We start from the raw sequence: 14633 nt of genomic DNA, 5'->3' as shown, positions 1-14633 counted from the left end.
TTTTATTCCTAGGGCCCACCACCATGTCTGGCACTTAATAGCTCTTTAATGTTAGTTGACTGGAGAGTTTCCTAGAGGAAAGGAGAGGCTAATTGACTTCTCAAAGGCCACACAGCTACTGTGAATCAAGAGCAGGATTTGAACCAAGGTTTCTTTAACTCCAAGGTAATATCTCAATGCATTATATCTTGATTCCTTACACACTCACTCTCTCTTCTCTCTCTTTAATTACGTGATTCATAATTCTCCTTATTTTTATTTACAAAAAAGCTTTATATCTCTATAATTTAATGTCATTTAATCATAATACTTTACCATCAACATGTTTCCAAAGCTCTGATGGAACTTTAATGCAAAGTTCTCCATTTCCAGCATCAGGGTCAACAGCACTAACTGCAGCAGCATAAGCATTGGAAAAATAGTTGAGATTTCTTCTGCAAGGTAAAAGGGCAAAGTTTTAAAGTCAAATAATAAAAACTATATTGAGGACTTTCCTTAGCCATTGACAGGCCTGCTCATAACTTTTTGTAATATTCATTTTGCCTCTGATCTGAGCCTGTGATTTTATTAGTGTATGGAGCACTCAGGGAAACAAAAAAATTTTTCTCTACCAATAGATGAATGAACAAAGAATGAAGAAATATTTATTATGCTAAGCATTATGCTAAGTGCCAAGGAAGCAAAGAAAGAAGCAAAGGGCTCATATGTACCAGAAAATTTAGATAGCAGACCTTTTTATAGTGGTAAAAAACTGGAATATAAGGGGTGGCCATCAATTTGAGAATGACTGGATTATGGTATATAATGATATATTATTGTGCTATATAAAATGATGAAAGAAAAGGTTTCAGAGAAAGCTGGAAAAATTTGTATGAATAGACACAAAGTAAGCAGAGCAAGGGGTACAATTTCTACACAACAACAACATTGCATAGACAACTTTAAAGACTTATCAATGCAATGATCAAGCACAATTTCAGAGGATTGATGAAAATGCATGCTACTAATTTTCTTAGAAATGACTCATGATAAAAAAAAAGAGACATATTTTTAAACGAGGTAGGAATTTGTTTTGCTCTATTGTACAATAGGGGAAAGGGTAGAAAGAGAAAAAATGAAGATTTTAAAAGAATTTTTAAAAATAAAATTTTAAAAGATTGTTTTAAAGGATAAAAAAGAACTATCCAAAAATTTGACATTCAAAAGTCTAAGAAGTAATTCAGGAGGTGCAACTGGGTGGTTCAGTGGATTGAGAGCCAGGCCTAGAGAAGGGAGGTACTAAGTTCAAATCTGACCTCAGACACTTCCTAGCTATGTGACCCTAGGCAAGTCACAACCCCCATTACCTAATGCTTACCACTCTTCTGCCTTAGAACCAATACACAGTAATGATTCTAAGATGGAAGGTAAGGGTTTAAAAAAAAGAAGTAATAATTCAGGGGTTTTCATGGACTCTAAAATATCTTATGGTCTCTCCTCTATCCAGTGACGTTATGGTGGAAAAACTTTAGTGGCACTTATAATTTAGAAGAGTAGCCAAGATGGAGGAAGGAATACCACTCAGAATTCTGACATGACTCCATCAAAAAACCTTAGTAAAGGGACTTCCGGTTAAGATGGCGGCTTAGAGAAAGCTAAAGCTCAGATCTCCTGAAAACCCTTCCCGACCCATCTCAAACGATAAGCTCCTAAGGCGCCGAAATTCAAAACGATCAACAGCACAGACCCTGGGAACCCTCCTCCTGGACCTGGACCCGGTTCAAAAGGTACGGCTCCCCTTAAAAGCCAGAACCCGAGATCACTCGGACCTCAGGGGTAGGAGCGCAGAGTCCAAGGCTCCCGGAAGCCGCAGCCTGGCTGGGCTCAGAGAGCAGAACCCTCAGGGCCTTCTACAGTCCCGGTGAAAGTTCCTGCCTGGGGCTTCCCCTGCAGAGAGCTGGTCGAAACAACAGCAACCCTCAGGGCGGGCAAGACAGCCTCAGGGGCTGGATCCTGCTATCCAAGTCGCAGTGAAAGTCCTTGCCCTAGAGCTTGGGAAAGCTGCAGCCCATCCCCCCGCAGGCCTATGAAACAGCCTCATGGCCAGCGATTCTGAAGGCAACTTCCTGAAAGCGAGCCGGGGGGAGAGTGTGGCCTCGTGGTCTGACCCTTCCATTCCAGTTCCAGTGAGGCATATTCAGTTTAACCCAGGGAAAACTCATAGAACCAACATCTGCCCAGGACTAAAGCCTCGGATCACCAGAGATAAGAAAAGCTAATCCTCCACATTCAGAAATGGCAAACTCCACAGAACCACAGAAGCCCCAAAATACCAAGAAAAATAAGAAGAAAGGGGCGACTTTGGACACATTCTATGGAGCCAAAATACAAAATACTGAGCAGACAGAAGATAATATAAAAGAAAATGCTCCAAAACCTTCCAAAGGAAATGGAAACTCTCCACAAACCTATGAAGAATTTGAATCAGAAATGACCAAAAAGATGGAAGCCTTCTGGGAGGAAAAGTTGGAAATAATGCAAAAGAAATTCACGCATCTACAAAACCAGTTTGACCAAACTGTAAAAGAAAACCAGGCTTTAAAGGCCAGAATCAGGCAGCTGGAAGACAACGATCGTGTAAAAGAGCAAGAATCAATAAAGCAAAGCCAAAATACCAAGAAATTAGAAGAGAACATAAAATATCTCACCGACAAGGTGATAGATCTGGAAAATAGGGGGAGAAGGGATAATTTAAGAATAATTGGACTCCCAGAAAAGCCAGAAATAAACACCAAACTGGACATGGTGATACAAGATATAATCAAAGAAAATTGCCCAGAGATTCTAGAACAAGGGGGCAATACAGCCACTGACAGAGCTCACAGAATACCTTCTACACTAAACCCCCAAAAGACAACTCCCAGGAATGTAATTGCCAAATTCCAAAGCTATCAAACAAAAGAAAAAATCCTACAGGAAGCCAGAAAAAGACAATTTAGATATAAAGGAATGCGAATCAGGGTCACCCAAGACCTTGCAAGTTCTACTCTGAATGATCGTAAGGCATGGAACATGATCTTCAGAAAGGCAAGAGAGCTGGGTCTCCAACCAAGAATCAGCTACCCAGCAAAACTGACTATATACTTCCAAGGGAAAGTATGGGCATTCAACAAAATAGAAGACTTCCAACTTTTTGCAAAGAAAAGACCAGAGCTCTGTGGAAAGTTTGATACCAAAAATCAAAGAGCAAGGAATACCTGAAAAGGTAAATATTAAGGAAAGGGGAAAATGTTATCTTCTTCTTTTACTCAAACTCTCTTCTATAAGGACTACATTTATATCAACCTATGTATACTAACATGTGGGGGAAAAAATGTAATGTATAAATAGGGGGTAAAGAAAGACCAAATAGAATAATCATTCTCACACAAAGATTCACATGGGAAGGGGAGGGGAAGAAAACTCCTATAAGAAGGAGAGGAAGGGGGGGGGGGGTGGTTTACTTAAACCTCAATCTCAGGGAAATCAACTCTGAGAGGGAAAAACATCCAGATCCATTGGGATCTTGAATTCTATCTTACCCAACAAGGGTAAGGAGAAGGGAAAACTAAGGGGGGGAGGGGGAGAGGGTGAACAAAAAGGGAGGGAAAGAGAGGGGGGAGGGGGAGGGAACAAAAAGGGAGGGACTAAAAAGGGAAACATCAAGGGAGGGGACAAGGGGCACTGATTCAAAGTAAATCACTGGACTAAAAGGTAGAGCCGAAGAAGAAAAGGTTAGAATTAGGGAAGGCAATCAAAATGCCAGGGAGTCCACAAATGACAATCATAACTTTGAACGTGAATGGGATGAACTCACCCATAAAACGTAGACGAATAGCAGAATGGATTAGAATCCAAAACCCTACCATATGTTGTCTTCAAGAAACACACATGAGGCGGGTTGACACCCACAAGGTCAGAATTAAAGGATGGAGTAAGACCTTCTGGGCTTCAACTGATAGAAAGAAGGCAGGAGTGGTAATCATGATATCTGATAAAGCCAATGCAAAAATAGACCTGATCAAAAGGGATAGGGAAGGTAATTATATTTTGTTAAAAGGGACTATAGACAATGAGGAAATATCATTAATCAATATGTATGCACCAAATAACATAGCACCCAAATTTCTAATGGAGAAACTAGGAGAATTGAAGGAAGAAATAGACAATAAAACCATACTAGTGGGAGACTTAAACCAACCATTATCAAATTTAGATAAATCAAATCAAAAAATAAATAAGAAAGAGGTAAAAGAAGTGAATGAAATCTTAGAAAAATTAGAATTAATAGACATATGGAGAAAAATAAATAGGGATAAAAAGGAATACACCTTCTTCTCAGCACCACATGGCACATTCACAAAAATTGACCATACATTAGGTCACAGAAACATAGCACACAAATGCAGAAAAGCAGAAATAATGAATGCAGCCTTCTCAGATCACAAGGCAATAAAAATAATGATTAGTAATGGTACATGGAAAACCAAATCTAAAACCAATTGGAAATTAAACAATATGATACTCCAAAACCGTTTAGTTAAAGAAGAAATCATAGAAACAATTAATAATTTCATCGAGGAAAATGACAATGGCGAAACATCCTTTCAAACCTTTTGGGATGCAGCCAAAGCGGTAATCAGAGGTAAATTCATATCCCTGAATGCTTATATTAACAAACAAGGGAGAGCAGAGATCAATCAATTGGAAATGCAAATGAAAAAACTGGAAAGCGATCAAATTAAAAACCCCCAGCAGAAAACCAAATTAGAAATCCTAAAAATTAAGGGAGAAATTAATAAAATCGAAAGTGATAGAACTATTGATTTAATAAATGAGACAAGAAGCTGGTACTTTGAAAAAACAAACAAAATAGACAAGGTACTGGTCAATCTAGTTAAAAAAAGGAAGGAAGAAAAGCAAATTCACAGCATTAAAGATGAAAAGGGGGACAGCACCTCCAATGAGGAGGAAATTAAGGCAATCATTAGAAATTACTTTGCCCAATTATATGGCAATAAATACACCAATTTAGGAGAAATGGATGAATATATACAAAAATACAAACTGCCTAGACTAACAGAAGAGGAAATAGAATTCCTAAATAATCCCATATCAGAAATTGAAATCCAACAAGCCATCAAAGAACTTCCTAAGAAAAAGTCCCCAGGGCCTGATGGATTCACCTGTGAATTCTATCAAACATTCAGAGAACAGTTAATCCCAATACTATACAAACTATTTGACATAATAAGCAAAGAGGGAGTTCTACCAAACTCCTTTTACGACACAAACATGGTACTGATTCCAAAACCAGGCAGGTCAAAAACAGAGAAAGAAAACTATAGGCCAATCTCCCTAATGAATATAGATGCAAAAATCTTAAATAGGATACTAGCAAAAAGACTCCAGCAAGTGATCAGAAGGATCATTCACCATGATCAAGTAGGATTCATACCAGGGATGCAGGGCTGGTTCAACATTAGGAAAACCATCCACATAATTGACCACATCAACAAGCAAACTAGCAAGAATCACATGATTATTTCAATAGATGCAGAAAAAGCCTTTGATAAAATACAACACCCATTCCTATTAAAAACACTAGAAAGCATAGGAATAGAAGGGTCATTCCTAAAAATAATAAACAGTATTTATCTAAAACCAACAGCTAATATCATCTGCAATGGGGATAAACTAGATGCATTCCCAATAAGATCAGGAGTGAAACAAGGATGCCCATTATCACCTCTACTATTTGACATTGCACTAGAAACACTAGCAGTAGCAATTAGAGAAGATAAAGGAATTGAAGGCATCAAAATAGGCAAGGAGGAGACCAAGTTATCACTCTTTGCGGATGACATGATGGTCTACTTAAAGAATCCTAGAGATTCAACCAAAAAGCTAATTGAAATAATCAACAACTTTAGCAAAGTTGCAGGATACAAAATAAACCCACATAAGTCATCAGCTTTTCTATATATCTCCAACACAGCTCAGCAGCAAGAACTAGAAAGAGAAATCCCATTCAAAATCACCTTACACAAAATAAAATACCTAGGAATCTACCTCCCAAGACAAACACAGGAACTATATGAACACAACTACAAAACACTCGCCACACAACTAAAACTAGACTTGAACAAATGGAAAAACATTAACTGCTCATGGATAGGACGAGCCAATATAATAAAAATGACCATCCTACCCAAACTTATTTATCTATTTAGTGCCATACCCATTGAACTACCAAAATACTTCTTCACTGATTTAGAAAAAACCATAACAAAGTTCATTTGGAAGAACAAAAGATCAAGGATATCCAGGGAAATAATGAAAAAAAACACATATGATGGGGGCCTTGCAGTCCCTGACCTAAAACTATATTACAAAGCAGCAGTCATCAAAACAATTTGGTACTGGCTAAGAAACAGAAAGGAAGATCAGTGGAATAGACTGGGGGAAAGCGACCTCAGCAAGACAGTATACGATAAACCCAAAGATCCCAGCTTTTGGGACAAAAATCCACTATTCGATAAAAACTGCTGGGAAAATTGGAAGACAGTGTGGGAGAGACTAGGAATAGATCAACACCTCACACCCTACACCAAGATAAATTCAAAATGGGTGAGTGACTTAAACATAAAGAAGGAAACCATAAGTAAATTGGGTAAACACAGAATAGTATACATGTCAGACCTTTGGGAGGGGAAAGGCTTTAAAACCAAGCAAGATATAGAAAGAATCACAAAATGTAAAATAAATAATTTTGACTACATCAAACTAAAAAGCTTTTGTACAAACAAAACCAATACAACTAAAATCAGAAGGGAAACAACAAATTGGGAAAAAATCTTCATAGAAACCTCTGACAAAGGTTTAATTACTCATATTTATAAAGAGCTAAATCAATTGTACAAAAAATCAAGCCATTCTCCAACTGATAAATGGGCAAGGGAAATGGATAGGCAGTTCTCAGATAAAGAAATCAAAACTATTAACAAGCACATGAAGAAGTGTTCTACATCTCTTATAATCAGAGAGATGCAAATCAAAACAACTCTGAGGTATCACCTCACACCTAGCAGATTGGCTAACATAACAGCAAAGGAAAGTAATGAATGCTGGAGGGGATGTGGCAAAATAGGGACATTAATTCATTGCTGGTGGAGCTGTGAACTGATCCAACCATTCTGGAGGGCAATTTGGAACTATGCCCAAAGGGTGCTAAAAGAATATCTACCCTTTGACCCAGCCATAGCACTGCTGGGTCTGTACCCCAAAGAGATAATGGACACAAAGACTTGTACAAAAATATTCATAGCCGCGCTCTTTGTGGTGGCCCAAAACTGGAAAACGAGGGGATGCCCATCAATTGGGGAATGGCTGAACAAACTGTGGTATATGTTGGTGATGGAGTCCTATTGTGCTAAAAGGAATAATAAAGTGGAGAAGTTCCATGGAGACTGGAACAACCTCCAGGAAGTGATGCAGAGCGAGAGGAGCAGAACCAGGAGAACATTGTACACAGAGACAAACACACTGTGGTATCATCGAACGTAATGGACTTCTCCATTGGTGGTGGTGTAATGTCCCTGAACAACTTGCAGGGACCCAGGAGAAAAAAACACCATTCATAAGCAAAGGATAAACTATGGGAGTGGAAACACCAAGAAAAAGCAACTGCCTGAATACAGAGGTTGAGGGGACATGACAGAGGATAGACTCTAAATGAACACTCTAATGCAAATACTATCAACAAAGCAATGGGTTCAAATCAAGATAACATCTAATGCCCCGTGGACTTACGCGTCGGCTATGGGGGGTGGGGGGGGGAGGAAAAGAAAATGATCTATGTCTTTAACGAATAATGCTTGGAAATGATCAAATAAAATATATTTTAAAAAAAAAATAAAAAAAACATATTAAAAAAAAAAAAACCTTAGTAAAGTGTGAGACTGAATAATGACTGGGAAATCTAAAGAAAAACCAGAGTATATAATCTATTCTGCAAAAGATCATATTCAACACACAGGCAAGTGAACTGTGCAGAAATTGTAAAAAATGGAGCTCAGAATTACAGAGTCAGACCCCTGGAGCAGAACAGAACTGTTGTACTGTACTTCTAATGCAGGAAAAGAGCCCTTAGAGCCAAACTCCTGGAAAATAATAGGTCTGCTATTACTCTAGCCCGGACTTGGACTTAGTCAGGGTATGTTCCCTCTAACCCAAAGATAGGAAAACAAGGGTAAACAAACAGTGCAATGATTCTGAACTTGAAGAACTTTCCAGCTAGCTGATAGGGCTGAGACCAGAAAGTGTCCACTAGAAGTCTACCTGGAACAAGTTTGTAGCTATGTTGTCTAGAACCAAACCATGGTCCAGAGCCTGGAAAACCCTGGACAACAGTTATTCCTCTAATTATTAATAATTTGGAACATTTTTATATGGTTACTAATATCCTGAATTTCTTCTTTTGCAAACTGCCCACTCATATCCTTTGATCGGATTGTGCCTTTGAAAAGACTACATAGGGACTAATTAAAGTTCCCTGGCCCGAGTACTCTTTGTGATCCTTGAAGAAAATGGTATTCAATACTTAGAGAATGTAGTGGCAAGACATCAAACAAGACAGGTCAGGACCAAACAAATCAAACAATCCTTACAGAAATGAATAGATCCTGACCCTAACATAGTCCCCATCTAGGAATTAAATAAGGATGTATGAGAAAACAAACAAATTAAATAACTATTTTGATTCTGGGAATGCCCAATATCCAAATTCAAAAATGGATATAACACCAAAACACCTATAATCAAAGCCTCAAAGAAAAACATTTTTGTCATAAGACCAATGATAACTTTAGGGGGAAATGAATCAAAATCTTTTTTTTTTATTTTAAAGTTTAAAATAATATCATAGATGGAAGCCCTAGAAGAAAGAAATGGAAACAAAATGAGAGAGGAGAATGAAATAAGAATTAATAGCATAGCAGAAAAGGTACAAAATCCAAGTTACAAACTACCTTAAAACAGATCAAACAGAAATGAACAACTCTAAGAAATATTAAAGACATGTAAAACTATGTAAAAAGAATGGGAGGGAAAACGAAAAAAATGTAAGGTATCTCAAGTCAAAAGTAGACACCACCTATAATCCCAGAATTATAAGTGTAATCAAGTATGGCTACATCAATATCTTCAATAAAAGTATTCTGCCTGAAAATATTACTTATTATTTATCTAGGGTCTAGCAGCTTGCTAAAATAAAACTGGTATCATCAAGATTACATATATTTTCACAGTATAAATTCATTAAGGAAAATAACCCCCCCCTCCAAATAAGCTTCCTAGACATCATCTCTAATTCTGCTAAAATCCCTCTACACTCAGAATCTAAACTTCAGTTTCTTACTCTAATTCCAACCCACATATCCAATTCACAAGACTATACCATTCTCTCCACTTAAAGAGCCACCACCCTAGTTTAGGCTCTTGTCATTTCTTCTCTATTATTGAAATAGCCTCATAACAGTCTCACTACCTCAAATTTCTCCTCTCTCCAATCCAAACCTTACATAGTTGCCAATGATATTCTTAATGCACAGGCCTCTCTGACTAAGACATTCTCCAGCTCACTCAACTCCAGGGGCTCTTCATTAGTTCTTAGGATCAAATAAGAAGTCCTCTGCTTGGCCTTTATCTTTGCTATTAGTGTGACATTTATCTTTCAAAACTTGGTTCTAACTTTTCCACTTATAATATATTACTCCTTTTCACACATGCTACAGTCCAGTCAAACTGCATTCTGCTCCTTGTATACAACATTCTACTTCCTGTCTCTTTGCACACGGTTCCTATGCCTGAAAAGCCCTCACTTCTCACCTCTATATCTTAAAATGCCAAATTTCTTTCAAAGTTCAGCTAAAGTGCCACCTCCTAAATTAGGCCTCTCCTTCAAAATCCCATTGTACATTTCTGTATATATACAAGTTATTTCCCACTATAGATTGTAAAATTAAGAGTGGGTACAGATTCTTGGTAATAGGGAGTTGTTTCTTTTTTATCTTTGTATCTATAGTGCTTAGCACTATATGTTTGGCACAAAGAAGACCTTTAATAAATGCTTGCTAATTTGTTAAAAATTTCAGTCATAGGATTTAACACCTGAAAGTTGCATGCAGTTGATCAAAAATCTTTTACCTCCAAGAAATTGATACGCAAAGAGTTAAATGTAACTTTAGTTAGATGGTAAAATAGATACTAAATAGCAGAGCCAGAATCTAACCAATTTAGGAGTATAGTACAATGATAGCAAAACTTTTAGAGATCAAGTGCTCAAACTGCAACCCTCACCCCACATGTGAACTCCCCTCCCCCTTACCTCAGACAGGGGAGGGAAGAAGCACTCCCATTGGGCTTTTGGGCAGAGGGGCAGGTCATGTAAGAAATGTCCTCAGGCATGCATGGAGAAGGGAAAAGGAGCTGCTCCCTCCAGCACACATGTCATAGGTTTGGCAACATGTGTATGGTATGATGAGTACAAATAACCCTTGAACCATATATGAAAAGAAAGTATCCTCAGGAAAGTGATGGGGAAAAAAGAAATTAAGAATGTAAAATTACTTCTATATACAGACAACTAATAAGGCAAGGAAAATCTTCCATTGAAAAAGTTACTATGATTCAACAAGAACAAATTTTTGCTACCTCTAGATTTTAAAAGTTACTTACTGTTTTGATTCATGGTGACAAACTTCCAGTGTGGGGTCATTATAAATAAAAGCTGCCTCCAAATCATTGACTCTTACTCTGTATATTCTGCACTGTTTGCTGTTTAACTTAATTCTATTCAAGTTTGCAACTGTGGGAAAGATTGTAAGCTCCACAAATCCCTATAAAAAATATAAAAATATTAGTTCATTATGTCAAAGATTTCTTTTTTTAAAAACATTAATTTCTACACATATCTATATACATGTGGATAGATACATTTTGGAGAGGCAGAGGGAGAAGGATAGAATGAGAAAAGAGAATGAGAATGTTACTATCAGCGTTACTGGATTAAACAAATTTAGTAGGTTCTATTCTTCATGAAAATTTTTCTTAAAACTAGGAACGAGGGGGGGCAGCTAGGTAGCTCAGTGGATTGAGAGCTAGCCCTAGAGACGGGAGGTCCTAGGTTCAAATCTGTCCTCAGACACTTCCCAGCTGTGTGACCCTGGGCAAGTCACTTGACCCCCATTGCCTAGCCCTTACCACTCTTCTGCCTTGGAGCCAATACACAGTATTGACTCCAAGTAGGAAAGTAAGGGTTTAAAAAAAACAAACAAAAAAAAAACTAGGAACGAGGAACCATTAGCCCAGGATAATGATGTCAATGAATTAAAAAAAACAAACCAGGATTATTAAATCTGCAAATGACACAAAGCTAGGAGCACTAATTAAAATTTGGAAAACAAGGACACAAAAAGATTTTGACAGGTGAAATTATTGGTCTAACTAATAAACTGAAATTAAATAGAGATAAAAATAAAGTTTTTAAGCCTACCTACAAAAAAAGTTTTGATTGGTTATTTTGGCTTACTGAAAAATAACTTTAATAAAGACAAGAATAAATGAAGGATTTAGAAATAAAAGGCTTTTCCTTATGTTGAAAGTACTGCCAGCAAGGATTGAATTGACTTCATTTCAGAAACACTTTACCAATCAAAACTTGTTTATCTGGCTATTTCAATTAGTATAGTAATAAATATGAAAGAAAAAAGGCATGAGGAAAATTAGACATTTAAAAAGTCATGAAAATTGATCAGATTTCCCCTCAGAGAGTCTAGTTAATCTCCCCATCCACTCAGTAGTTTTAATAATCTTGGTTAACTGGTTTTCCAGTCAATAGCTAAACAAGAGTATGCTCTTTGAAGAGGATAGCATCAATAATGGGCATTTGGATCATGGAATAGATAGGAGAGTGCTAAAATCTTCGTGATTTCAAATCTGCCTCAGATATCCTAGGCAAGTCACTTAACCCTATTTGCCTCTGCTTCCTGGTCTGCAAAATGAGCTGGAGAAAGAAACAGCAAACCACACTAGTACCTTTGCTAAGAAAATCCAAAATGGGGTCACAAAGAACTGGACAACAATAGCATCAATAATAGTAAAAGGAATATACTTACCACAACAGACTTTCTTTGGAAATTTATGTTGTTGATGCAAACCACCTGATGGGTTGTATAAAATAAAAAACCAAGATATAAAAACAGGTAGGACTGATACAGTTTCATTAAATGATTTTTAAATATCACATAGAAAACATATAGGAAGAACCCATTTTTTAAAGTTAAAAACAGTTTTGTTATATTATTCATGGCATAAAGATTATCTGTTCAACTAAAACATTTTTGTTTCATTAAAATGAAAGCAAACACTGCCCTGCATATTATACTAAAAATCTGCAGATATTCAAAATATTTTCTCAGCCATTTTCTAATTTCCAATCTGCTGCACTCATTTTGTATTTTTTTAATGTTTTCTACCATGCTCACTTATAGGGAAATCTTATCCTGCAAAGTCCAATCAGTCTTGTTAATAAGATTACCTCATCAGTACCATCTGCCCCATGGATTGGAGGGTGGAGCCATAAAGCTTCTATTTAAAGAGAAGAGCTAAGACAAACCTCTCCTCACTTCTTCAACTTCTCCTGGATTACTGGTTTTGGACTTCTTTAACTTCTCCACAGTGGTCCTATACCAGGTATCTTCTCTTCTCCCCTTTTCTACATTTTTCTCCCTGGTTTCCTTTAAATCCCAACTGAAATTCTATCTTCTACTGGTAAATTTCCCCAACCCTTTTTAATTCTAGTGCTTTCCCTAATTAGTTCCTATTTATCCTATATATAGCTTGTTCACATATAAAAATATATACATAGGTATCTTACATGTTTTCTCCATTAGATTATAAAATCTTTGAGGGGAAGTACTCTTTTTTGCATTCATATTCCAGACACTTCAAGAACACTTCATTTGGTATCTGGCACATAGATGGTGTTTAACAGATGTTTTTTTTAACAATTGTGTTAAATGTTTGAACATTTTTTACCAGATATGAACCAGTGTGAGACACTGAAAAGTTTTATTTGCAATCAGTGTGGGCATGATTTAAAAAAAAAACAACAAAAAACAACCAGACTGGACTATGTTTAACCTCTGATTTGAGCAGACTTGAGGCAGTGTGGTACAGTAGAAAGATTCTGAATTGGAATCAAGAGGGCAAGGATTTTTTTTTTTAATTGACACCTCACTATGTTCAAATTTTGGACATTTTGACCAAAAATTGGGCAGTGTGTTCAGTGTGGAAACAATATTTGATATGGAGTCAGAGGGCATGGTTTTGAATCCCAGTTCTTCTACTCAATACCTGGGTGGCCATGGGCAAACGAATCTCTTCCGTCTCTGGGCCTCTGTTCCCTCATATTTAAAATTAAAAGAGTTAAATCTCAAAGATCTCTAGTCTTCCTTAGCTTTCAAACAGTAAACTGACACATCCCTCAAGTTTATTCTAATAATGATCATTGATATGTTTATTTTGTATATATTCTCTATTTATCTGGGTGGTGTATTGCCTCTTCCCCTGAAGATATTCCTTGAGCAGGTTCACTGGACTTAAGACTGGAAGAAACTGTCGAGTCCAACCCCTCCTCTTTTACAAACCGGGAGACTGAGGTTCAAAAAGACTGTCACTTTCCCAGGGGTGGTTTCATTGACTGGGATCCAGCACGGGAATGCGGCACAGAGCGGGCTCCCCATATCTCCCCGGATGAAACAGCTTGACTAAGTCAGGCTCACTAGCTGATGAAGAATTCTCCCAGCTCCCCTAGGCTCCAAGGCCAGCCCTCTTTCAGCTATACCCCCAGCTACACAACGACAGTACAAGAAAACCAAAAGAGGGGAATACTCATAATTTATAAGGTCTTGGGCTCTCGAATCCTTTGTCGCCTTTCTTCCTGTTCATCCTGCAGGGCTCTAAGCCAGTGGGCGGCATGAAGAACGGAGAAAGGGCTCGCTTTGCCCCCTCCCTCTCGGCTTCCTGGGCATTCCCCGGCCCGAGGACCCCAGCCGCGCCGGCGGCAGCGGTTACGGCCTGATTACCCCCACCAAAAGTTCAGTCAACATCAACAAAACCATGCCCTGCTCGGACCCTCCCCGCCTCCGGCTGCTGCCCGTCAGTTCGGACTACGTCCTGGCTCCGTAGCTCGGGGCGGGGGATTCGGGCGCAGGAACTCGGAGCTCCCGCGCGCGACCGTTCCGGCCGCAGCGACAGCGCCTCAAGCAGCCGCCGCCGCTCCGGCGGTTGTGTGGAGATAGCCGGCACCCAAAGTTCCCAGGAGCCTCCGCTGAGGGCTGACGTAACACGTCACCATTAACTTCCGCCGCGACGTCGGAAGTAGCGCGAGAAGGGGTTACGCCCGGAAGCTGCTTGTGCATAGCGGAGGAAAGAATAAAATTCGTTTTATAAAATGTATTTAAAACATTCGAATGTGAGGGTTACGAGTTTCAGACGATGTGGGGATGTGGAAATAGGTCTTTAATGACTGCTAGTGGTCTTGAAGCCTCTGA

General features: G+C 38.3%; 1 protein-coding gene across 2 annotated transcripts in view; it reads right to left on the bottom strand.

The window, feature by feature from the left end:
* The window catches only part of TAF2 (TATA-box binding protein associated factor 2), a 117766-nt gene extending 103352 nt beyond the window's left edge, over positions 1 to 14414 (bottom strand). The window contains exons 1-4 of one of the 2 annotated variants that reach the window (XM_003340684.4): positions 13976 to 14414; positions 12195 to 12249; positions 10756 to 10916; positions 316 to 434 (exon numbers count right to left, since the gene is read on the bottom strand). In XM_003340684.4, the coding sequence (XP_003340732.2) occupies positions 316 to 434; positions 10756 to 10916; positions 12195 to 12249; positions 13976 to 14058 (418 nt within the window). In that variant the 5' untranslated portion in view covers positions 14059 to 14414. The remainder of the gene's footprint in view (positions 1 to 315; positions 435 to 10755; positions 10917 to 12194; positions 12250 to 13975) is intronic. The other variant, XM_056823154.1, reaches the window with a different exon arrangement.
* Positions 14415 to 14633: the final 219 nt, after the last annotated feature.

Source organism: Monodelphis domestica, chromosome 3, assembly GCF_027887165.1.
Source record: "Monodelphis domestica isolate mMonDom1 chromosome 3, mMonDom1.pri, whole genome shotgun sequence".
NCBI classification, from domain to species: Eukaryota; Metazoa; Chordata; class Mammalia; order Didelphimorphia; family Didelphidae; genus Monodelphis; species Monodelphis domestica.
Note: the sequence above shows the minus strand (reverse complement) of the source record. Positions and strands in the feature narration are given on the sequence as shown.